Consider the following 23,958-nt stretch of genomic DNA (forward strand, 5'->3'; position numbering starts at 1 on the left):
GGAGGAGAGAGACATAAAATAGGTGTAAAAAGACTTATTTACCTTTTTTTTTTAACAGAGGTGGGTAATAGAGACTACACGGAAGTAACCTCATATGGGTAAAGTGTCAAAATTTAAACTACGAGTAGACACATCAAATTAGAGGCAAACTACAAGTGGGTAAAGTGTAATTATCCCTTTAAATTTTAAAGTTATTCAATTTAAATTTTTCATCTAATTCCATTAAAAATTATTATTATTAATTTTGCAATTAACTAATAAATTTTTTTTTTTAAAATCTCTCATAGAGACTTGAGTCAAATAAATTTGAAATTTAAAAAACTCAGTTCAACGAAAGTAACACGAAATGAATTTCACCTATGTACAATTTGTATAGAAGCCTAAGTGTGAGTTTGGATAGCGGCATGTCTCTGCGTTTTGCTCGTTTGTGTTTTTGTGGCTGGATCCCATGCATTGTTCATGGAATCCACAAATACACAGAATTCAACAAATATAACTTTAAAACTAAGTTTCACGATACTATTTACACATTTAAAAATTATTTTATTACGATACTTTTAATAATAAATTTTTAATTTTAAACAATATACGGTATCAAAAGCGTTAATTTTGGGAATATTTCCATTCCTCTTTGGTCCTTCGTAATTTCTTCTTTACATTTTCAAGTTCTATTAAAAGCCTATTTTGTATTTTTACGTTTTTGGCTGCCGAAAAGCCGAAGTTCGAAGGGGAGAGACTGGACAGAGGTAAAAGGAGATAAAAGCAGAAGACCAGATAAAAAGGGCCATTCTAACGCTGTAGAGTGAGAGTAGCTGAGGAAAGCGTTTTGAGTGAAATGATATTATTACACTTACAATGCTATCCTGTTTATCCTACACCACCTAAATTAAGCCTAGAGTTTAGCAAAAACCCAACTTTACATCCATCTTCGAGTGTTCTTCTCTGTTCCTCGGGACGCAAACTCAAGCTAAGCTCCAAAGCTTCTTTCCAGTGTTATTGCACCGAAAATGAAAACACCCATGAAGCCTCTTCTCAGGTTGATTCTAAATTACTACTTGCTTTATCTTAATATAATTCCATTCGTATCGTATTCTGGGTTTATCCGAAATTTTGTTAAAGATTATATTTTTTTTCTACATTAATTGATAAGTAATTCTAACAATTCTGACATACTAAAATACAGACGTGGGTGTTTCTGAAATGGGTGTGCAAGACTTTGGTTGCCAAGGTTTTTCTGTTATTAGAAGGAAAAAAAAAAACATTATAGGCTATATATATATTGTGAATGTGAAATGGGGGTTTAAGTGTTTTCAATTACTTTTTTTTGGGGGCAATTGCATAAGCAATACAGAAAAGGTGATAGTGACATATATGCTGAATAATTAGCGTGCGTTAACTACCATTTTCAATTATGTGTATTTTGTTACTAATACGGGGATGGGGTCTTTTGTGATCCTTGATTGTAGGGCTTCTCGGCTCTGTCAACAGATATTCCATGGGATAGTGGGAGTATATGGAGCTCCATGGCTTTTTATATGTTTATTTTGCACATTCCTTTGAGTTTTGGAGGGTTGTCTGTGGTTGCTGAGATTTTGCATGAACCTCATCTGGATCCACAGACTGAAGTGAGTGCATTTGATCTTTCTGATCAATAGTTGCCGTTTATTACACCCTGTTTGGTTACTGGAAACAATGAAATAGGAGAGAAGAAAATGATGAAAAGTGATTTACAAAGGAAACCAATCATCATTTTGGCTTTTTTTTTTATAAGTAAGGAAAAATGTTATTAAAAAGAAACTGGCCAACCCGAGTACATTGGGGATGTACTCTGGGGGCAAAAGTCAAGAAACAAAATAACCAATCATTGTTATTTTATTTTCTTTTAGTATTTGTTATTATTATTATTATATAAAACTCTCTTTGTTTCTCATAAAATGCAGCTTATCTAGCTCAGAAGGTGCTTTTGGGTGGGGGCTTATATTGTTTGAAATTGGACAAGTTTGAATAGGCATCTGCAATTTAGGCTAATGACACACCATGTAATCAAGCACTCGCCAAACCCTTGCTGTTTTTTTGGTAAAAGGGACAATGATTACTTAATCGCAACGAGTCTTGTTTTCGTGCCTCTTGCTCTATAATGTGGAGACTCGGATTAAACAAGAAGCTAAGCAATAGGGTGTGGTAATCTGGACACTGTGTAACCTAGGTTTTTTTTTTTTTTTAATTTTTTTTTTATCTCATGATGGAAAATTCTTCATTTAATTTTACTTTCTTTTTTTTTTCTCTTTTCTTCAATGATGATGCTGAGTGCATCAGTCTAACTCTTTTGTGGACTCTTTTTCTGATTACATTCTTGCACATTATGTTCAAATTAAGAATCCCAAGTTACTTTTTGCTGCACTTGTTTATTCAAACTCTCACTTTTGCCTGTGATTCTAATAATGAATTTGCTCACTGATGACTGATGTTTGACCCCGTTGCAGATATTATCACTGCTTGCGGTTCAAATTCTAGAGCTCATTGGGACTCTGTTTCTACTACAGTGGACTGCTAAGCCACAATATAAGTTTATAAACTTCTTTAAAGCTAACAAGTTATCGAAAGAGCGGAACTGGTTGTTGGCATCAGTACTAGGATGTGGGTTTCTGTTTCTGTTAGTTTTCATTACATCAATCCTTGCTGACAGATTGATTGGGCCCAAGGTTAGTGCATTACAGTTTTCTGCTGATCCACACCAAATCTTGTGATTAGTTTTTTCCTTTTTGTTCATGAGATTATCTATAGTTGTTGAGTAAGCTAATCTTTTGAATGAATAAAAGACTGATATGATCCCAAGATTTTTGCAATATTTATGTCAAACAGCTGAGGAATTACTTTCTCATTTGCCTAATGCATACACGTTTATTAGTGGAAAACTGGATAAAGATGCAGTGAGCCAGTTAGAGTTGGTAGTTGAAGGGGTTGTATTCTTTGCATAGAGCTTGATAAAAAATTTCAGATGATGAAAATTTCATTGAGAATTATAGGTTGTACAACTTGTATTATGATGTGCATAGTTCTTCAGACAACTAAAGCATGTAGAAGAGGTTTTCAGAGCAAGTTCAGCTTCATGAGCTGTGGTGCCTAGCCAATTGTGCTACACCTTGGGGATCAATTAAAGGAAATTTTATAGGTTTAATTGAATAATTAGAATTTTCTGGGCTGATGTATTAAGTAGCAAATCACATCTGTTTTGCAAGCAGTTAAAAAGGAATGCTTTCAAGAAGAAGATGAAGAAGCAATATAGGATAAAAGTCTCAACAATCATTCATGTGTTTCTTAAGCAATCACTCATGTACTCTGTCAAAGAATTCAATCACACCTTCAAAATGAGCTGCTGTCTGCACTTTTTTTAATTGAAGATTGGATTGACATAATTAGGTAATTGGCACTTCTGATTCTAACAGAGACTAGGACTTGAAATTAAAGTTATAGTCCATCGGACCTGAGACCAGACCACATTATTGTGTCTGTTGTCAAATTCTAGAAGTTAACAGACATTCTTGACTCCTGAAACCTATAGAACATGGGTTAACTAAAACATCAACATATAACCTTATAGAAAAGATGGACTATTAGGCATAACTTGGTAACTAGAAATTCCCCAAGTGGGTCTCACATCAAATTTAGATAGTATTTTCTGAGGTATCTTATGCCTGTAATTTTATTTTTTCTTTAACCTCTTCAAATGAACATTGTAATTGCATCTTTGGAATTCAGCCATGCTGATCAAGAGTTGCAAAGGTTGGAGAATTTACACTCATAAATAATCTGAGTTATTTATTTTAATCTGGAATTTATTATATTTTGGAAGCTGGATGGTGAAGGATCACCTGATCACCATTCCTGGTTATGGGTTAATTTCTAAGGCTTTATATTCTATCCAAATGCGATGGGGAACAAAAAGAAGTCGTTTAATTTCCACAGTTGTTTAAATGTTATTTCATTATATATTATGGAATAAGGAAAAAGAGTGATGAGTTTGGTGGCATCTATACTTCAATCTATAGTGTCGCTAAAAGAGTTCTTGATTTCTTGTCTTAGAACTTCATCTTAGGGCATTTGCTTGGGTAATATGCTTCAAGGCTTTGGTGTATGGTGTATGCATACAACACCTTATTGCTTTAGAAGGAACTCCCCTCACCGCTTGCACCGTTTTGTTGAGTTTCTAGTTTTATTTTTTGGGAGGGGAATTAGAGGGTTTTATTTCCTCCATATTTATGTGTTCCTAAATATCTCATTAAAAGAGATATGTAAATCAGTGGAGGCTGGGGTTTCACAGGACTTGGAGCTCTGAATTTTTGGAAATGCAGCTTTCTTTCAAGTAACTTCTATTATGACATTTGCATGCAGGCTGTGAACAACCCTGCATTGAAGGAGATCCTCCTTAGCAGCAACATTTCAAAAGCAACTTGTTTCTTTGTTTACTGTATTACAACTCCCCTTTTGGAAGAAACTGTTTACAGAGGGTTTCTGTTGAGATCAATTTCAGCCACAATGAAATGGCAGCGAGCAATCTTCATAAGCTCAGTCATCTTTAGTGCAGCTCACTTTTCCGGTGAGAACTCTTTACAGTTATTCATCATTGGGTGTGTCCTTGGATGTTCTTATTGCTGGACTGGAAACTTAAGTTCCTCCATTTTAATACATTCGCTGTACAATGCCATGACACTATTATTAACATTTTTGTCTTAAAAATGAAATTTAAGTCATTTTGATAGCCAGGGAATTTGTGGAAGTTGGACCTACTTTTTTCCTCGGGTCATTGATATTAAATCCAACTATAATTTATTGTGCGCACTTACTTTCAGTTATGAAATTGGACCTGTAAGCATCCACAGTAGGAAAACTTCATGATCTATTCTCCTAATGGATCTTCCTTAAGCCAGGTCAATATTTGTCTGTGTGTGTGAGTAATTTGTTTTAAATCTCCTAAGTCTTATTGTTTTCCTTTCTTACTTTTTGTTTTCCTATTTCATGTTTAATTGCTCTTGTAGCAAATTATATAGTATGCTATTTTGGGATAGATATGTTGTAAGATCATCTACGTTTGGAAAGCATGACAAGATGTATGCTGCTTGAACTCAATTGACAAACTCTTTCCTTTGTTTTCCATAGCTCAAGGATTCTTCAAATCCAAGATTTTCTTTTACTCATTAATTTTTTATATTCCTTTTATATAAATCAAATGTGATAACAAGAAAGGCTTTCTACATTGCCCCTATACTGTAATGTATGTAATATACACTACATATGCATTATTTTCTTCCTAGTAATGTATGTAATATTGTTTATCTAGCTATCAGCATTATTTGTTTGGCTATATGATAACGGCATGCAAGAAAGACAAGAAAAGAAAAGAAAAAGACAACGCTTAATAGATTCTCTCAGGAACAAAGCCCAGAGAGAGCTTTTTTTTCCAGGAGAGAGAGCCTTTTTGATAGGGCAGGAAAAGGTTCTTCTAATGCTATTGTATGATTAGAATTCTTTGGATCTATGAATCCACCATAGCTTGGATGGAGAGCTTTACCAATATCATAGTCAGTTGGATTGTGGACCCTCCTAGTGCCTTGATTAGCACCTTGTGAAATTCTAAGATCACTATTGAATCCCCCAAGTACTGCAACATGAAACAATTTCTGTAATCTTAAGCATATGCTTCCTGTGAGCTGAATTTGTCACAAGTGTACGATCATTACAATTGACAAGTCTTCCTTTGTAACCCCTTGCAGCAACACCAAGAGCAACTTAGTCTAAGAGATTGTATTTTCTCTAAAGCCAATCTTGAGGGGACCAAACTAATCCAAATAAACCATTTGTCCATCTTAAATTGCATGTATAAGACACTGATCTGACAAAACTATTAAGTCTAAGCTGTCTTTTGTTGGTGTTTAGTTGATTTTAGAATCCTGGAACTGAAATTTAAAGTGATCACACATTACATTATATAGATGATAGATCATTCTCTTTCAAGTTTTTTTATAAGAGTGAGGATTTAAATCCTAAATATCTTGGAAACACCACGAGGTGTCAATCAGTTGAACTACAAAACTCTTGGCGTACTCTTTCAAGTTGATCAAATCTTGCTCAACAACTCAAGCACAAAGAGAAAGAAGATAATAGAATGTTGCAATTAGCATCCTTGCTCCTTTTACATAACTAGCATGCCACAATTTGTATACATAATTGTGGACAAATAATAGTAGGTTTTTTTTTCACTAACTATTTTATAACATTTTTATGAAATATTGTTGTGGCAATTTCTTACTGGTTTCCATCTAAACTCACAATTAACATTACTTTTTTATTTACCAATAACTACTTACTACTTCAGCCGTTTGTAAAATTTTTTGTAAAAAAATTTGTATCTCTAGCATTACTCTTTTTTTCTTTTCTTTTTTCATTCTTATCATTGAAAGATGTATCTATTTCGGGCCAAGGAATTTTTAGAAGGAATAAAAAACTAATGACAAAGTTGAGACAACAACTTTTTTAGTATTGCAACGAATCACTACAAGATGGCAGCCCCAAGTTAATATTATTCAATTTTTGTTCACAATATTTTCATAACAAATTTTATTTGGCTGGTACCAAAAGAGTGATGTCAATGGTGGGTTGAGATTATAACTAATAATAATTTGTTATTTAAAATTTGTTGTAAAAAAATGGTTAACATAGCGTTACTTGTCACTACTATCATGGGTCTTGAAGGTAGCATTACTTATCATTACTATGGACCATTTTAGAAAAGCTTTAATATCACTCTCATGAAAAATATAAAAAACTCTATGATAAATTTTTTTAAAAAAATACTAGCCTCTGAGCATGCGCTCACGCGCGTGCTCAGAGACTCTTTTATTTTTTGGATAAGGCTTAATTTAGAGCATTTATTATAATTTGAAATTACTACATTTTTTAATCACAAAAAAATCTAGAAGTGTGATGAGTATTATGTGTGGTGAAACAATTTTTTATCACACCCCTAGGTTTTTGTTGTGATTAGAAAATGTAGTAATCGCAAATGGTAATAAATACTATAAATTAACCCTTACCCAAAAAATAGAAGAGCCTCGAGACTAGTCTATATTACTAATAACATGATTCTTTATTTGGGTTTCATCATTTTACGTACCAAAATACCCTCAAATTCATATGTTTAAAAAGATTAAATAATAAGGTTAGATATGTAAAGGTACTAATTCAAACACTCCTGAATTTTAGATACTTATTCATATCCTTTAAATTTAGGCACTTCCATCTCTCCTCACTCAAGATTTTAAAATTAGGTGCTTCCATTTCTCCTTATTCCTTCTTACTCAAGATTTGATAGAATAAATATTTCATTTTGCAATGACATATTTTCAAGTTTGACAGAATAGGTATCATAAGAGTTTCTCATGCTATTGATGTAGCAACATAGTCATTTATATCACCTAAATATGCAATTTGTAAAAATGCAGCTTTATTCATGATAAATAGGTGTAAATTATCACCTGAAGCTGCAAAATTATATTAACGACAAAAAAAAATTACAGAATTATTTGCTGGTACATAATCTATATCACCTAAAGCTCCAAAATTATCACCACCAAATGTATGAGGATTACATAAAACAGATTATTATTAATTCCTAGTTATATGTTCTCAAATCGTCCAAGGTTTGTTCTTTTTCTTGGCCTGCATACTTTGAACTTGAATCTTCAGCACTGGCAACAACAGCTATTGAATCTCCAGCACTTGTAGCAACAACCTTAGCAATTTATTAGTTGTTCGGTTTGATTAAAATTGATTGGTAGCTAATTTTGAGTCTAATATCAATGTCTCACAAAGCTGGAAATAGTATTAAGGCTCGGTTGATATAAAAGAAAATTAAAATAGTATTAATTTCTTACAACACCAAGAATACCGTTTGAGAAGTCCACATATTCTCTAAGTTTAATATCAAGCGATGTAATTTTTTTTGGGTGCATCTATTATTTTTTTTAACCCAAGCCCAAAAGTTATGGATTTGTTCAAAAGCATATTATTTTTTTGAACCCAAGCTCAAATGTTTATCTTTAATTAAGTTATCTTTATCACAATAAATTTAAAGATACATGCATAAACTTCATTTGAAGTACGCATAAACCGCAAATTAAAATTAATGAAATTTTCAACATTAAAAAGAAAAAAAAAATAAAGCACTAAAGTTCTGGAACATCTACGCATAAATATTAGACAAGAAAAAAATTGCACAGGTTGTAGTAGTCTTCAACCACTACAACTTAGTATTTTCCACAAAATTAAGATAATTTTACAAGTACCACAGCCAAGATCCATAGGACCATAGTAAAAAAATACCAAATACGGAGTATATGCTAATATACCACTTTAGCTCCAAGTCATGGATCCTTAAACTCTCTAAGGCACTCTTCCTCTGCATTAGGGTTGTGTCAAATTCTGAATGCCTGAAATCCAAAACTTAGCTATATCATTCCATTAAATTGACTGCTTGTATATTTTCACTAAAGAGTACCAAATTGCAAACTCAATATCACATACAACATCAATTAAAAAAATATACTAAGAAAAAAAAAACTAACAAAATGACAATTCTTCATATTGACTTACCGCAAGGCTGTAAAATGTATATCCAGTGGGATCTTCAGCTTTTCTCATAAAAAAAGAATGCATTTGAAGATGGTAGGAGAGATAGGAGGTTCTTATGTAATTCTTCTTCTTCTTCTTTAATCCCTTTGAAGTCATAATCTTAGTCAACCAATGCACTCTTTAGGCAAGTCCTTCAAATAAGAATTGTATGGACACAATTTGTGCCCAAACCCAAAAGATACGATTGAGATAGGTCCAAAAAGCCCAAAACAATGAATTTGTAGAGAGTGGGTTTGAAATCTAGGTTGTAGTGATTTTTACTAACAAAGATAATGGGCTCGATTACAACATCATACAGATAGAATAGTTTATATAACAAAAATTGTCCTCGGACTCAAGCCTAGGAGGTTGGATCCTATATTTCTCTTCCTTAAAGACAGGTTACAAATATTGATCTTAATGTTTACAATGTTTTCCTTGTCCTATCTCCAATCCCTCTTTCTGAATGTTTTCTCTTCCTTTTATATCATCTTTCTTCATCTCTCCATCCTTCACGTATGGATCAGATTACCGGTTCGGATACTTGTCCCATCAGTCCATCCCTGAAATCTTTGGAGGTAGATGTAAGGCTGAACCCTGATACTCATGCATCACTTCCCCATTAATGCGGCCAGAGGTTTAGCTACAGAGTATTTAATACGATGGTAGCAGCTTTATCTTGGATATTTTATAACCATTCTTCCTGTCTCGTATTCCCACCATGCATATCCTTACTTCTGGGATCTCCTAGAACATCACTTTTGGACATCGAGCAACCCTTTCCTATCTCAGCTTTATCTAGCTGAGGACGGGCTTCTCCTCGGACATCCTTCTGAGATGACCTTGATCAACCTTCTTCTCTTTATCCACCAACACTGCCTCTTGGGACGATATTTCCACATCCTCGGACCATTTAGTATTCTCGGATTGGGCTTCTGGCCCAATACACACTTCTGGGCCCATTGACCCTACAATAATATATATCATAAAGTTTATAAATGCATATAAAACCAAAGTAATGGTAAGTGTTCACAGTGAGCCAAATTAACACGTTAGATTTTTCGATCTACAAACTAAAACTTGTATATAGAAAAATCACCAAAACTCTCTATCTCAAATTCATTTTCTATTGAACACAAACTTTTTGATTTTGTAATATGTAATACATGACACACGTATGACATAGCATAAAATAAAATGTATATACTTGAATTCAAAGCCAATAGCAAAAAAAAGAAGGTTTAAATGTTTGAAGTCAAAGCAAATAGCAAAAATGTATATACTCACCCCACCAATTAATCCCCTTGGCTGGAACTTAAATCCTGCTCCCATATTTGTGCAATGATGAAATCCTAAAGCAGCCTCCATTACGGGCTTATGACAATATCAAATTAGCCATTACAAACACTAACCAAGAATCCTTCATAGCCCACAAACCACTGTCAACCTCTCTATTCAATTAAATGTTTGAATTTTTTGTTTTTTTTGTTTTTTGAGAATGAATTAAATGTTTGTAACTTGAAAGGGTGGAGAGCTATATATTTTGATAACGGTTTAAGTTGGGATAGATTTTTAACTTCTTTAAGTTTTTTTAGTAACTAGATCCGAAATTCTTGTTTAAGATCTAAACGTGGTTTTTTTTTTTTTTTTTTTTTGTATAAGAATTTGAATTTCAAAACATATACACTTTTTGCATGGTTTATATATATATAATTGTATAAAAACATGAACATGGGTTGGGTTTGGACTTTGGATGTGGTATTTTTTTTTATAATAAAATTTTGGACGTGGTATTTAAAATTTATGAATTTATTTTTTAACTTCAATTTTTTTAGCCCTAGTTATCCGAAAGTTTTGTTAAATATTTGAAAGTAGGGTTTTTTTTTTGGATAAATTTGAAAGTGGGGTTTTTTTTTTAGGGAAATTTTTTTTGTTGGGACCAATTTTTAGGGAAAAGTTGAATGTGGGGTTTTTTTTTTTTTTTTTTTTTTGACAGAAGTTGAACGTGGGTTTGAATGTGGTATTTGAAATTTTTTGGATTTCTTATGGTAATGATTGATTTATACTTTTTAGTATATTTTTTTCTTCAAAAAAAAAATGTGAGATGAGATTAAGGGAAACCGACTATTGAAAAAAAAAAGTTAAGTTTTTATTTTTTTTATTTTTTATGCAAAGAAAAAAAAAAGTTAAGTCTTTATAAAGGAAGAAAAAAAAAAAAAAAACTGAAGAAAGAAAAGTGAAAACGTGGAGTTTGGAGTTAAACATGAGAGTTAAAAATTGCATATTTTGTAAGCAAGGTTATATGTGAGAGTTAAAGATGTATTTTTACTATATTATCCTCAAGTTTTATATCTACTTAAATTTAGGTTGCAAGGGTATTTTTTGGAAAAATTTGGTCCAAATAGGGGAAGCCCCTTAAATAGTTATGTGGCTCTTTTTTTTTTTTTTTCTTTCTTTTTTTTTTTTAAAGAAAGCAGCACACAGGCCCAAGTTGAGAAAGCGAGGATCCTAGGCCTAATGCTTTATACTTTAAGGGACTGTGCTTGGTTCACTACAGTTAAATGAAGCTAATTTCGAACCAAGTGGTGCACAAGGCATGGATCCTACAATACATACATGCTAACATACATATAATATATGTATTGAATAGCAGGGAACAACAAGGAACAAAATAATAAGAAAAATAGAATAAAATATGATCTTAGGGATCCTTAAAATAATGTAAAATGCTTCATTATTTTCTTAATTATGTAATACATTATGCTCACTAGGATGTATTACGAGGTCCAAATAAGTTCAAAAATCACAGACTTAGATGGCTCTTCAAGCCTCTAAGACTTGCAAAATTTGAATCCCTTTGAATCTAAGTGTGAGTTCTCTAGTGGCTGTTCTGAGGATCCTGGACAGTGTTTTCCCTCCTTTTTCTCTCTTTTTGAATTTTCACAGAGTTTTCTCAAGTATATTTTTACTCTAATTCATTGTGACTGAATGCCTTTCACTGCTTGCTGCTTCTCCTTTTTATATTGTCATACTAGGGTTTTTGAGTACCATTGATTCCTTCTATTTGTTCATCTGGATACCAGAACCAATATTGTGTTAGCAATATTGGCAATTGGTTCCTTCCTCATTCTTCATTATTTTCCCTTTTTAAGGTTCTCTCTTCAAAAGACCCTAGCTGACTTTCCTGTTTTAGGGGATCCTAAAAGGCTGACCTTTGGTCTTTCTTTTTCCAAGGTTTCTAGACTCCACTTTTCAGACCTATCTTTTAGCTATCTTCCCCTTTGTCATTTTTCCCAAGTGGGCTGATTCATTCCTGCCAGACTGAAAGATCCTCAGCCTCCTTCCTTCATGGTTCTTCTTCCTGGGTTTCCCGAGGTATCAGGCCCTTGCTCATGAGTTATTGGTTCCCAATTGATCCATTTTCTACATCCTTGGGTGGCTGATAAGGACATATTTGTTCTTGTTCTTTGTGTTTCTTGGCATGTCCCCCTTGACTTGTCTTAATCCTACCCTGGCTTTGCTGCATGTCTCAAGGATCCCCAGGCTCCTAGGAATCCTTAAGTATCTTGGCCCAGTTCTTTTCCTGGGCTCCTAGTGATTTTTCTAACCTTTGAAGGCTGGACTTAGTTTTTTCTTTCCTTTGTTTTCATGAAATCCCAAGCTTGCCTATTCATGGATTTGGGTTCCTCCTCATGGACCTTTAACGGGTTCGAGCATCTCCTCATTTTCCTTTATTGAAAGCCCAAATGTTCTTTTACTTTCCTAGATTTTGATCATTTGTGTTGTTTTTTTGGGCTTTGGTACCATATTGTGATTTTTTGGATCTCAACAATAGTAGTATAGATTACACAAATCAATACCTCCATTAGGTTTTTTTGAATATACATCACTGTAAGTTTCTTTAAAAAACCTTCTTCTCTCTCTTTATGTGTGTGTTAATACTTAATATTTTTTTTTTTAAAAAATTACCTCCGTTAACTTTTCCCTCGTTACTATTGCCAATTTTGAGGCTATCTAAATAGATGGTGGGAATTATCAACGAGTTGGAATTAATATGCACTTATCCACCTCAAGGTGGTTGCTTTATAATATTAATTGAGCAAGAACTGACTTATCCCACCAACGTGATCCCACGTTTTATGCCAGATAGGCTTCAAAATTAAGCCCACTACTTTTTTGAGGTATCCTTTTTGTTGGACATGGTGGTATTCTTGAATGAAGAAGCTTTTTCATGTGCCCATGGGCCCATGGTGACATTAAAAGGAGACAGATCAATTTGGCAGTCTGAATTTGGTTTCATCACCTCATTCTTCTAGACAAATCTTTCTTGGTTATCCAAAAATAAATACAAAAATTTCTAGAGAGATCTTTCTTCGTCTTTTGAGTTTTGACACACACAACACTCTTTGTCACCCACTTATTATTTTCTCTGTGCCACGCAACCAACTTATTGTGATGCTTCACTAATTTGACAGGAAGGCCAATAGGCCCCACTCTTAAGAAGAATTTCTAAAATGATTGTGGTCCCAATGTCTTAAACATTACCTTCAACAACTTGAATTGACAGGCACATTTAGCTGGATTACATCAAACCATAATTAACATTAAGTTTTGAGCACCGTACGTTATTGTTACGGTGATTACTTTACAAGTATAAATATTTGTTGTGTATAAAGGGTAAAGATCATGGTTTAAGTTTTCAAGAGGACACTTCACACACATATACACTTAGATTAGGCTAAAGTAGAAATTCTATCTTGTATTAAAAAAAAAAAAACACACACATTAAGTTTTGAGCAATGTTTATTATGCACACATTAATATTGGTGGCAAAAAAATAACTGAAATCAAGTCACGATTTCCAAGTTTTTACCTCAAGTTTTTTATCCATTTTCAAAATTAAACTACTAAATCTAATAACGCACAGGTACATGGTAATTTACAAACTTTAACTTTACTTTCCAAGTCATTGATGTACAATTTTAATGACCTTAAAGTGTCAAAAGGCTCTTCTCTGACTCCTCAAGCTCATTTTCCAGCTGGTGAAATCAATTTCGGTACCTCTTTTTTTTTTATTATCTAACATACTATAGCTGTGTTTGTGTTGGCATTAAAGTTGCAATTATTTTAGACTAAAAAAGTAGGCATAATATTTATAGTTGATTAATCATTAATCCATGGTGTAAAGCTTTTATATTTGACCGTTGTGACGCGCTTCACTTTGGATTGTGTGGCAGATGGATATGCATTTACAAAAAGACAAGTTTATTGGATATCTAGCGTTCTTAAATTGATAAGTTCACCAAAAATTTTGTAAAATCTTATCCCTTCATTTTGAAATGAGTGGATAACATTCTATATCCTCATCAATATTTAAACAATACTAATCATATTTCGTGTTTTATTTTTAGAAATAGTTTGTTATTTATTTGAATTATTGAGGATGATATACTAAAATCCAATTTATTCTCCAAATGATAAGTTTTAAGAAATTTATTGTATAATTTTCATAAATTTTTTTTTTTGAAAATCTCAAAATTCTAATTCATCTGTGATAATTTCAAAATATCGGGCAGTTTGTTGTTGAATGAAATTCACGAACCATTAAAAAAAAAAAAGAAAAAAAAAGAACTATTGAATTTCATTTTAAGAACTCGCTTTTATAAGTCATTATTGATTGTCCATGAATTTACCATTTTAAAAATGCTAGAAAGTGACCGTATACCATACCTAATAAAGATACAAAGGTTTTAAAATGCACCAATCAATTTTTACAATTTTAAAATGTGGTGAACGATTATTGGTAAATAGAAAAGTAATATTAATGGTGGATCTAAATAAAAACTAATAAAAAGTTAGTCACATCAGCAGTTTGTAAAAATATTGTAAAATAATTTATGATTGTGACAGTAGCATTACTCTTTTAAAAATGTAGAAAGTGGCTGTGTGACATACCTACTAAAAATACAAAAGTTTTAAAATGCATTAATTAGATTTTACAAATTTCTATTATATATATAGGGTTGGGTTCAAGATATACTTGAATAACTTAAAGCAATGTTTTATCACTTAATATTTTTTAATTTTATGTGAATTTCAACAAATCTACTGTTAAATTATGTTATCTTTATATATTCTCCATGCTTGTAAAATATCTAAGTAATCAAAGATTAATAGTTATGTTATTAATCAATTATTTAAATTCAAGTTTTTATAGTTCAAAATAATGTATAAAAGATAAGTTTACGATAGAATGGTAAATAAAATCCAATTGACATAAAAATTGGCGTGAATGTTAATAACATATAAGATATGTAATTTAACAGTGAAATTTTCAAAATATAAATTTTATAACAAGTTATTGAGTGGTATAACATTACTAGAATAAGACATTTGGGGTAGACGTTTGAAACTCTCTCAAACAAATAATTTCCAAATAGCAAGTTGTTGTGTTCTTTAATTCTTGCCCTGTTCTTGGGCCAAGTAGAGTGGGCCCCGCGGACATTAGCTAATTAGGTATGCTGAGTTGGGCCGAGAAATAAAAAGGCTACATTAGTGATGTGGGCCCAAATAGATACCCCACATCCACATATGCTTATTCCGCAATTAGCGTGAAAATTCAGCAAGACCCAAGAAGAAATCAAAAACCCCCGAAAACCAAGACAGCTACTAGATCTACGACACGTGTCCCTATATCGCTGGATCCCACGAGGTTATCGTTTTTATTTAAAAATAACAACAACAAAAACTAAACGAAGAGCCTAACCTCCTTAACCCCTCTCTCTCTCTCTCTCTCTCTCTCTCTCTCTGTATAAAATATATTTTCAGAATTCATATCCCTCTCTCTCTAAAGAATTCTATCTCTCTCTCTCTCTCTCTCTCTCTCTCTCTATTTCAAAAGAAAGAAATGGCTGGGTTTGAGCATCAGGTGAAGGAAAGGGCCAGGGAGCTCAAGATCTTGTTCAAGAAAGGTGTGAAGATTGTGGGAGATTCATGCAAGAAAGGCTGGAATAAAGTCAAGCATATCAGACGCTGATATCATCTCAACCACCTCGTATTCCTGCATGTCTAGTTTTCTTTGGTATCGTTATTGCTACTATCATAGCTAGCTAGGTTTTTTTTTAATTTTTTTTTTTTTAATGTAAAGATCTGAGTCCATCTTTGTTTTTCTTTTTTGCACTTATTTGATTGTTCATCTATCTATGTATCTTTTCTGTTTTTAACTATGGGTTAATCTTGAACACTCAAGTATTGGGGTTTGTATTATTTTCCTTTTTGATATATTATATTTGTTGGGTTGGTCTTTAATTTACACAAATTATTTGTCTTTGGAAAGCTGAGGTCTAGTATTTTCAATTGGGAATCTCTATAAGATCTTATCCTGTGGTGACATCACATCACATCACATCAGTGGAGTATGGTGCTTCAACGGATGATAGGGATCTAGATCTGGGCAGAAGCAACCCAAATTGGGGCTCTGAATCCGAACTACCACCAAACACTGGTCCAAACCACACCCGACTCCAGCCTACTTTTTCTTTTCTTTTTGGGGGCCATTAATTGTGTCCAACCAACTACTATAACTTAACTTATCTCAGTTTGAATAGTGTCAATTGTCAACCTTGGAATTTGTTTTAGGTTCAAATTTTCTGAGATTATTTTTATAATAACTCTGTAGTCACAAAATATATGTTGATAGTAGATATAAGTGATTCGATACTGGTCTAGCTAAAATCCAATAAAACTTCGATTATTGTCAATTGTGTGCCCGAAGAGCTTAATGACCAAGGAGCGGATGTTAGGGGAAGAAATTTTATCGTATTTATCAAAATAATAATAATTAAATAATTTTTTCTTTGAGTAAGTCTTAAATCAATTTTGCTGATGCCTTTGTTGAAGTTTAGCATACTAGAAAGTGAGAGGTCTAATGGATCTATATTTTTTTATAATTTTTTTTCTCTTTCTTATTTTGTTCAATTGAAAAAAGAGAACTGAACAATGCGAATGAAACATGAAAGTTCAAAAAAGAAAATTAGCAAGTGCCGTACACCATATGGTTGAATTTTGTTACCCCTTAACGATTTATATCAGTACTAATTAATAATTAAATTTTAGTTAAAATTTATTTGAGTCCATAGTTAAAATATTTTTTTTATCAACTTATAATAGTAAATTTTTTTTTGAACAAATTTATAATAGTAATTAGATTTACAAAGCATCTTATTGCTCCAAGACCCTTGGCATACTAAAGAACTATTAATGTAGCAGAAGAGGAAGGGCGACAAGTTTGGGGTTAATTCTTTCTATAATAAAGTTAATACTTCTTCTCAAAATGCTCAAGTTTATGGTTTCATACATCACTAATTACGTACAATTTCTAATAATTATAAGACAATTTTTAAAATTTGAGCCCAATGTTCCAAAGCCTCAAACCCCAATGCCCTCGAACCTTGATCTATTCCCGCCCGCAATTGCTTTGCCCAATTCACTATTGACAAATATTTATGCCCAAGGTCTTAAGATTCGTGTACTCACGAAGATCTTGTTACACCAAGACCTAATGGAAGCACAGGTATATATAGCATACTCAAGTCTCAAGACATAATTTTTCTTTTTTAAAAAAAAAAAAAACGTCTCAAGACATAATTGTGTTCCTAACTATCATACAAAATGATTAACAGAAAAGGCTTTAAGTGGAAAACATTGGTGGATTTGGATAGTAAGATTTGGGTATTGTGAATTTGGATGTTAAATCCACCAATGACTTAGACCTTGAAATTCTTGAATTTGAAGTAACATCTAAGCATCCAAACTCCATGGAATTTCATAAATCTTTGACCACTTCAAAATGACTAGAATACCACGAAAATGACCAAAATATCCTAGAAGCTCCAAAATAAATAAAATACTCCTAAAGCTCTAAAAATATTAAAATGCTCTGAAAACCTAAAAATAACTTAAATATCCTTAAATCTTTAAAATAATGTTATACCACGCCAAAGCTCCAAAATGGCCAAAATATACCCCATAATCTAATAAAATGACAAAAATACCCGTGAAAGCTCAAATATGACTAAAATACCTCCAAACCTCTAAAATGACCAACATACCCGCAAAATCACAAACAAATAAATATAATTCTTATCTTACCCCTTTATTTATTTAAAAATTTAGTACCCTTGTTTATCTATAGTTTAAATTAATAAGGGCAATTTTGAAAATTTGTACATTTTTAACTAAAAAGCAATGCATTAAATCACGTTCTCATTTTTCGTAAAATACAGTACGTATACAATACGATAAGGATATGGATAGATATAATTTGGCATCTTTAGCAAAAGTACGTTTCAAAAAATCAGCCAAAAAAAAAAAAAAAAAAAAGGAGAAATAACAACACATGTATAGTACATGTATAACACGTTTATATTTCAAAATTTTGCCACAAAAATACGAAAAATATTTTCCATATGCCTTTTAGAGATAAATACAATGATTCAATAAATTACAATCGTAAAGAAATTTCACAACAATTTAACTTCAAATAATCCACTTAATAAAGAAAACTATTTTCTTAATCAAGAATAAGTGACTAAATAGTAAATAATACCACTAAGGCTTGGTTTGTATACAGCTGAACACGTCCAGCGTTCAAGGTTTTCCAGCCTTTTTTTTTTTTTTTTTGCCGCATTTCAGACAAAATGCACTGCGCGCATTGTGCGGGTACTGTTCATGCACTTTTCAGCAATTTTTTATTAAAAATAGGTCCCGCAGTATTATTCACATATTTAAAAATTATTTTGTTACAGTATTTTCAGTTTTCAGTTGTATCCAAACGGACCCTAAAATAGAATCAAAAGATATTGCATAAGAAAATAATATTATATAATACTAGAATAGATATATGAGATTTAGAAAAACAAGAAACAAAAAAAACAAAATTTGACGTTGAAACTTGAAAACCATAAGCACAACCATTACTCCATTAGCCATGAGGAACAATGAAAAATTTATTAAAAAAGAGAAGAAAAGAGTAGGGAACTGGGGTAGTAGGGCGCAGATTTTTTTTTTTTTTTTTTTGACTTTTCAAACTAGGGTGTTGTTAGTATTTCGGGTTTCACAATGCTAAAATGATAAAGTGTTTCTCTATTTGAAATTTTTTCTTTTAAGAATTGTTTAATATTTGGGTAAATTCCACTGAGTAATTCTGAGATCTAAGCTAATGCTAACAAAATTTAAGATATTTCAAAATTAACCAACTAGGTCTCTAAACCAAAGTTGTCAAAATCGGAATCCTACGTAGGATCGTGGAAGATAGGTAGGATTGGAGATCGTAGGATCGGATTGTGGATCGTAAGATCCTACCTATTTTGAGATTTTAAGCAAAAAGCCTATTGATAGTGACTTTGTATGTTATATAATCACTTAAAATATGAATCAATCCATTAAAAAAAATTGCATCATAAAATGTAATTTGCATGAACTACATCGTTCTTATGTCATTTTAATGAAACAAAATATATTTAACTTTTGACATAATGTATCTAAAAAGTTCAGTACATGTTTAATTAGAACTAAGTACCAAAATATTATCTACACAAATGGAAAATTCGCTTAATTTTCTTTCTAGCCAAAGTAGACATTGTATATTTGTACTAGAGCTGCAAAAAAAAAGACACCAAGATACAAAGCATGCTCAAAAAATCACACAGAGAATTCATCAAACAGGTTGTGTGCAATTCTAAACTACTAATTGTGTTTACTAATATTTCTCAAAGATTCAAATACTGAAGATCATGTTTCATAATTTTTCAAATTTTACTTAATTTAGTTAATAAAATAGAAAAATAAAAACCTTAAAAGCTTTGTCAAAATCATATACACAACACAACAATATGAAATCAAACTATCAAAGTACAAATAAATGATAAACTACTAAGTACTAACTACCAAAACAAATTACTAGAAAGCTTAAAGGCAGCGATGGCTCACAACAACATCATTGAGAGGGTTGAGAGGTGCTGGGTTTTTGACAGAGGAGGGAGGAGGCGTGGGATTAAGGTGCTGGGTTTTTGACTGGGTTTTAAAAATAAAAAAAAAAAAACGTTAAACTTAAGTTAAGAAAGCTTCGAGGCAGTGATGACTCACCATTAACAAGGTTGAGAGGTGCTGGGTTTTTGACAGAGGGTTGAGGAGGCGCGGGACAGAGGTGCGTGCTGGAGCTTTGTGTTTCTAAATAGTTTAGGTTTTGTTTTTGAAAATGTTAAACTTATACCATAGATTTTTTTGAGATTTTATGTTGACATAGGGGTAAATTTAGGACTTCAATTCATTATTGGGCTTCTAAAACCTGTTGGACTTGTGGGTTTAGGTTTACCCAAATGAATCCCACTTAAAAAAAAATTTAAAAAAAATAATTCAAGCCAAATGGTAGGATCGGTAGGATCCCATACGATCCTACGATCCTATACGATCCTACACAATCCTACCTACGATCCTAACATTTTTGCGATCCTGCTAAGATTTTAAACTTTTTGGTGAGGTAGGATCGTAAAATCGTGCGATTTTACGATCCGGATCGCGATTTTGACAACCATGCTCTAAACCCAACTTAGTCCCTACGCACCATTAACTCTGTTAGTCATTTTTCTCATTTCTCTCAAACTTGTCTCTCTCTCTCTCTCTCTCTCTCTCTCTCTCTCTCTCTCTCTCTCTCTCCTTGTGACTCTCAACTCTATCTCTAGGAAAAATGCAACCCAAAAGAAATCCACTCCAAAACCCATCTAAACTCATAGCAACAAAACTTAAATTGGAAAAAACCCAAAAATTTTACAGCAAATCACCATCATAGTAAAACCACCACTACCACTTCCAACGGAACCCATAACCACTCCATAGCAAATCCACCACCACCAAAAACCCAAATCCAAAAAAACCCACAATAAACTACAACCCATAATTGGTGACCCACCACCATTACAACAGAACCCACAACCCCCCCATAGCAAATCCACCACCACCAAAAACCCAAATCCAAAAAAACCCATAACAAACTAGAACCCACCACCGATAACCCACAACTACTGCAAACAACCACCCACAACCAACCCAAACCCCCCAGCCACTCTTGATCAAAAAGGGCAGCCACCAAATTCAAACCTAAACCACCAAACCTACGCACCACCACCATCGCTTGAGAGAGGAAAGAGACAGTGAACAAATGAGTCGGAGAGAGGAGGGTAGTGGTCAGATTGAAGAGAAAGAGGGACGAGACAAGACGAGAGGGAGATAAGGACGCGAAAGTTTGAGGGAGAAAAAAGAGTCAAGATTGAGAGAAAGGAGGAGAGACAAGTTTGAGAGAAAAATGACTAACGAGGCTAACAGTGTGTGGGGACTAAGTTGGGTTTAGGGACCAAATTGGTCAATTTTGAAATCTCTTGGTTTTGGTTGGTATTAACAAAAACCTCAGGATAACTTAAGTGAAAATTACCTTTAATCTTTTTAGTTGTGGCTAATGGCCTAATAGCAACATAATCTCTTTAGAGTTTTATCACTTTCTAGATTCTAGGCACTGTATTTATCCACCATTTTTAACTCTTGTCCGTAACTAACATAATGAAACTCCCCATTCAAAAATACAGCGAACTTTACCTTAAAATTGAGAACCAAAAGGCAAACATAAGTATTTTTCATTGTATCAAACGTTTGCATTTTTAGCAATCACGTTCCTTTAAAAAGTTGATTTTTTAAACAAAATCAACAATTTGGGACAGAGAGTTTAATAACAACCGTAAATTTTGAAGTATTAAAAAGGGAAAATTGACCTATAGTTAAATAAGACAAGTTCAAACTTCAAATTGGTTTCGCCTGTCAAACCCAAATTGACTTGTTTATTAAATGGTCGATTAGTATCATCTAAATTTGACTCGAATCCATTAAGCATAAATCTCTATATTTGCAGGTTATGTCAAACATTTCCACCCTTACCCTTTGACAACCCAAAACTTGATATCTAAAATGTTTTTGTAAATGAATGAATGTCAAAAAAAAAAAAAAAAATCGAATAATTTGCATTGAACTTTCTCTGTCTTAAAAGAGAATCAAATGAAAAATTCTATCAAATTTGACAACCACATATGGGCCCACATTTTTTGCCAAAATTTTTAAATTTGGAATAACGCCCATTCTTTATACAGTTATACCCAAATCCAATTTGTTTGTGAGAATACAAATTATCTTGAAAAGAACTACTTGCAAAACAAGACTTTGCACCAAATTTTTGGGCTTGGCCACTGCCTAAACTAATAGGACTTCAAAAGTAGAAAAAATTCAACTAAGAAAAATAAGGGAAAAAGAAATGTAATCACAATATATTGATATATTAATTCCGAATTCATGATCATACAAGTAAGAAAGATTCAAATCACACAAACTCCTAAGTTAAGTTACAAAAAGTGAAGAAACTATTCCTGGATAATTCATGTGAGGCAAAGTGCACTTACAAATATGAAATTATCCTTTCATTGATCGGGTACGTGAATCTAATTTATCAAATTTTCTGTGTCCTCTCTTATAATACCTTAATCTTTATTTATAGTAAACCAAAAACAGTTACTGCACTCCTCCTCATATTCTGGTAACTTCTCCCATACATTGCTCATATGAAAATTGTAACATCCTGCATGCACTAACTAGTTGATAACTGATCCGCATGCTCCCACATGTGAAAATAATTATTTTTAGCCTAACACATGCCCCGTGCGTGATGGGGCATAAATTTAGGTCAATTGGGCATGAGTTAATGCAAGAAAACAAAGGGTGCAAAGAAGATGAGAATATATTTGCCAAAGCTCAAGCCATACTTGATGCCCCAGAATATAGTACCTTCAGCTTCTACACATTTGGATTACCCAATAAAAAACATCTTGTTGCAAATTCGATTTTTATTTGGCCAATTCTGTTGAAGAGGTTCTCCTGGATGACTTTGCTCAAAGTTGCTATTTTGAAAAAAAAAAAAAAAAAAAAAATCTGTCAATCTACTTTCATATGTTCATAAAAATATGATGACCCAGGTTCCATTCTCTCCATGCTCATCATGGACCAATATGGTAATTCTATCAGAGAACTTTCTCAACTCAAGTACAAAGGAGATAAAATTGGGTCTTTAAGTCAGATCAATTCCCTTACCCCTGGTCCAAAAGAGTCCTTCAAGGCTCAGGTGGCTGCTGCTTCAAAAATTTAACTAAAATTAATGCAAGCTGAACAAGAACTTTGAAAAGCACAAACCAAAGTTAACAAATGCCTTTTGAAAAAATAAAGCCAAGACATATCAATCGCTTCAAAAGAAAGGAGAAATATCTAGGCTCTTTCTAAATCTGCAGAATTTGACTTTCTCAGTGGCATACATTGAATAGAAAGTAGAAGTATTTGGAAATTCATTCCCAATGTATTAGACCAATTTCAATTCCGAAATTATATCTGCACTTCCATCATATACAACCCTTCCTTATTTTAAATTTTCTTCTATATACATTCATTGCACTGTGATCCATTATTTTAATCACTAATGCCCATTTTAACCATTCATTTGGCCCTTGGAAATATGCGTACATGCATATCTCAAAAAATTTTATGTGAGTATGCCAATTCATTCATACTTGGCTTATACAATTTAAGAAACTTGCCGTTAATGGATCCTGCATGCTCATTGCCACCAATATCCATTAACATATAAGCATTTTCATCAAAGACCTGATTAAGAAAGGTTCATCCCAATTAGGAGACCATTTACCCAGATATGGATCTTTGACCCCTATAGGCAAAATAATTTTCCAAACTAAATCCCCAATAGCAAATGAATTCACCTTAATTCTCTTGTTAAACATCTCAGATACTCTTTGTTTTTGTACAACAATAGAATCTAAAGCTGCCATGCAAGTCTCATCTATTTCATCAAGTTCTACAAACATCGCATCCTAATAATCCAAATGAGTTAATTCATTTTGCTGTGTAACCCTCATTGATCTCACAGTAATCTCCATGGGTAAAGCTGCATCATGGCCATAAACTAAAGAATATGGGGTAGTGTTTATGCTCATTCTTTTGGAAGTTTTATATGCCCATAATACTTCAGACAATAAATCATCCCAAATTGTAGGATTTCTAGCCACTACTTTCCTCAAATTATTCTTGATAATCTTATTAGTGGCCTCAGCTTGACCATTTGCCTGTGCATAATATGGTGTGGAATTCAAAATTCGAATACCATGTTCTTGTGTGAAGGCTTTTATTTTG

The 23,958-nt window shown here is 32.7% G+C and overlaps 1 protein-coding gene across 4 annotated transcripts; it reads left to right on the forward strand.

The window, feature by feature from the left end:
- Positions 1 to 681: 681 nt before the first annotated feature.
- Positions 682 to 6,196, forward strand: LOC142638656 (uncharacterized). Of its 4 annotated transcripts, none has more exons than XM_075812709.1 (5): positions 709 to 1,036; positions 1,467 to 1,625; positions 2,484 to 2,702; positions 4,393 to 4,597; positions 5,339 to 6,196. In XM_075812709.1, the coding sequence occupies exons 1-5, from the start codon at positions 836 to 838 to the stop codon at positions 5,365 to 5,367; spliced, it is 813 nt and encodes a 270-aa protein (XP_075668824.1). In that variant the 5' UTR covers positions 709 to 835; the 3' UTR covers positions 5,368 to 6,196. The 4 variants fall into 4 exon arrangements, with proteins under 4 accessions (XP_075668826.1, XP_075668824.1, XP_075668825.1 ...); XM_075812710.1 differs by lacking the exon at positions 5,339 to 6,196 and adding an exon at positions 4,851 to 5,277; XM_075812708.1 differs by lacking the exon at positions 5,339 to 6,196 and having other exon boundaries at positions 4,393 to 4,835.
- Positions 6,197 to 23,958: the final 17,762 nt, after the last annotated feature.

The sequence above is a fragment of the Castanea sativa genome, chromosome 6 (genome assembly GCF_040712315.1).
Source record: "Castanea sativa cultivar Marrone di Chiusa Pesio chromosome 6, ASM4071231v1".
Classification (NCBI taxonomy): Eukaryota; Viridiplantae; Streptophyta; class Magnoliopsida; order Fagales; family Fagaceae; genus Castanea; species Castanea sativa.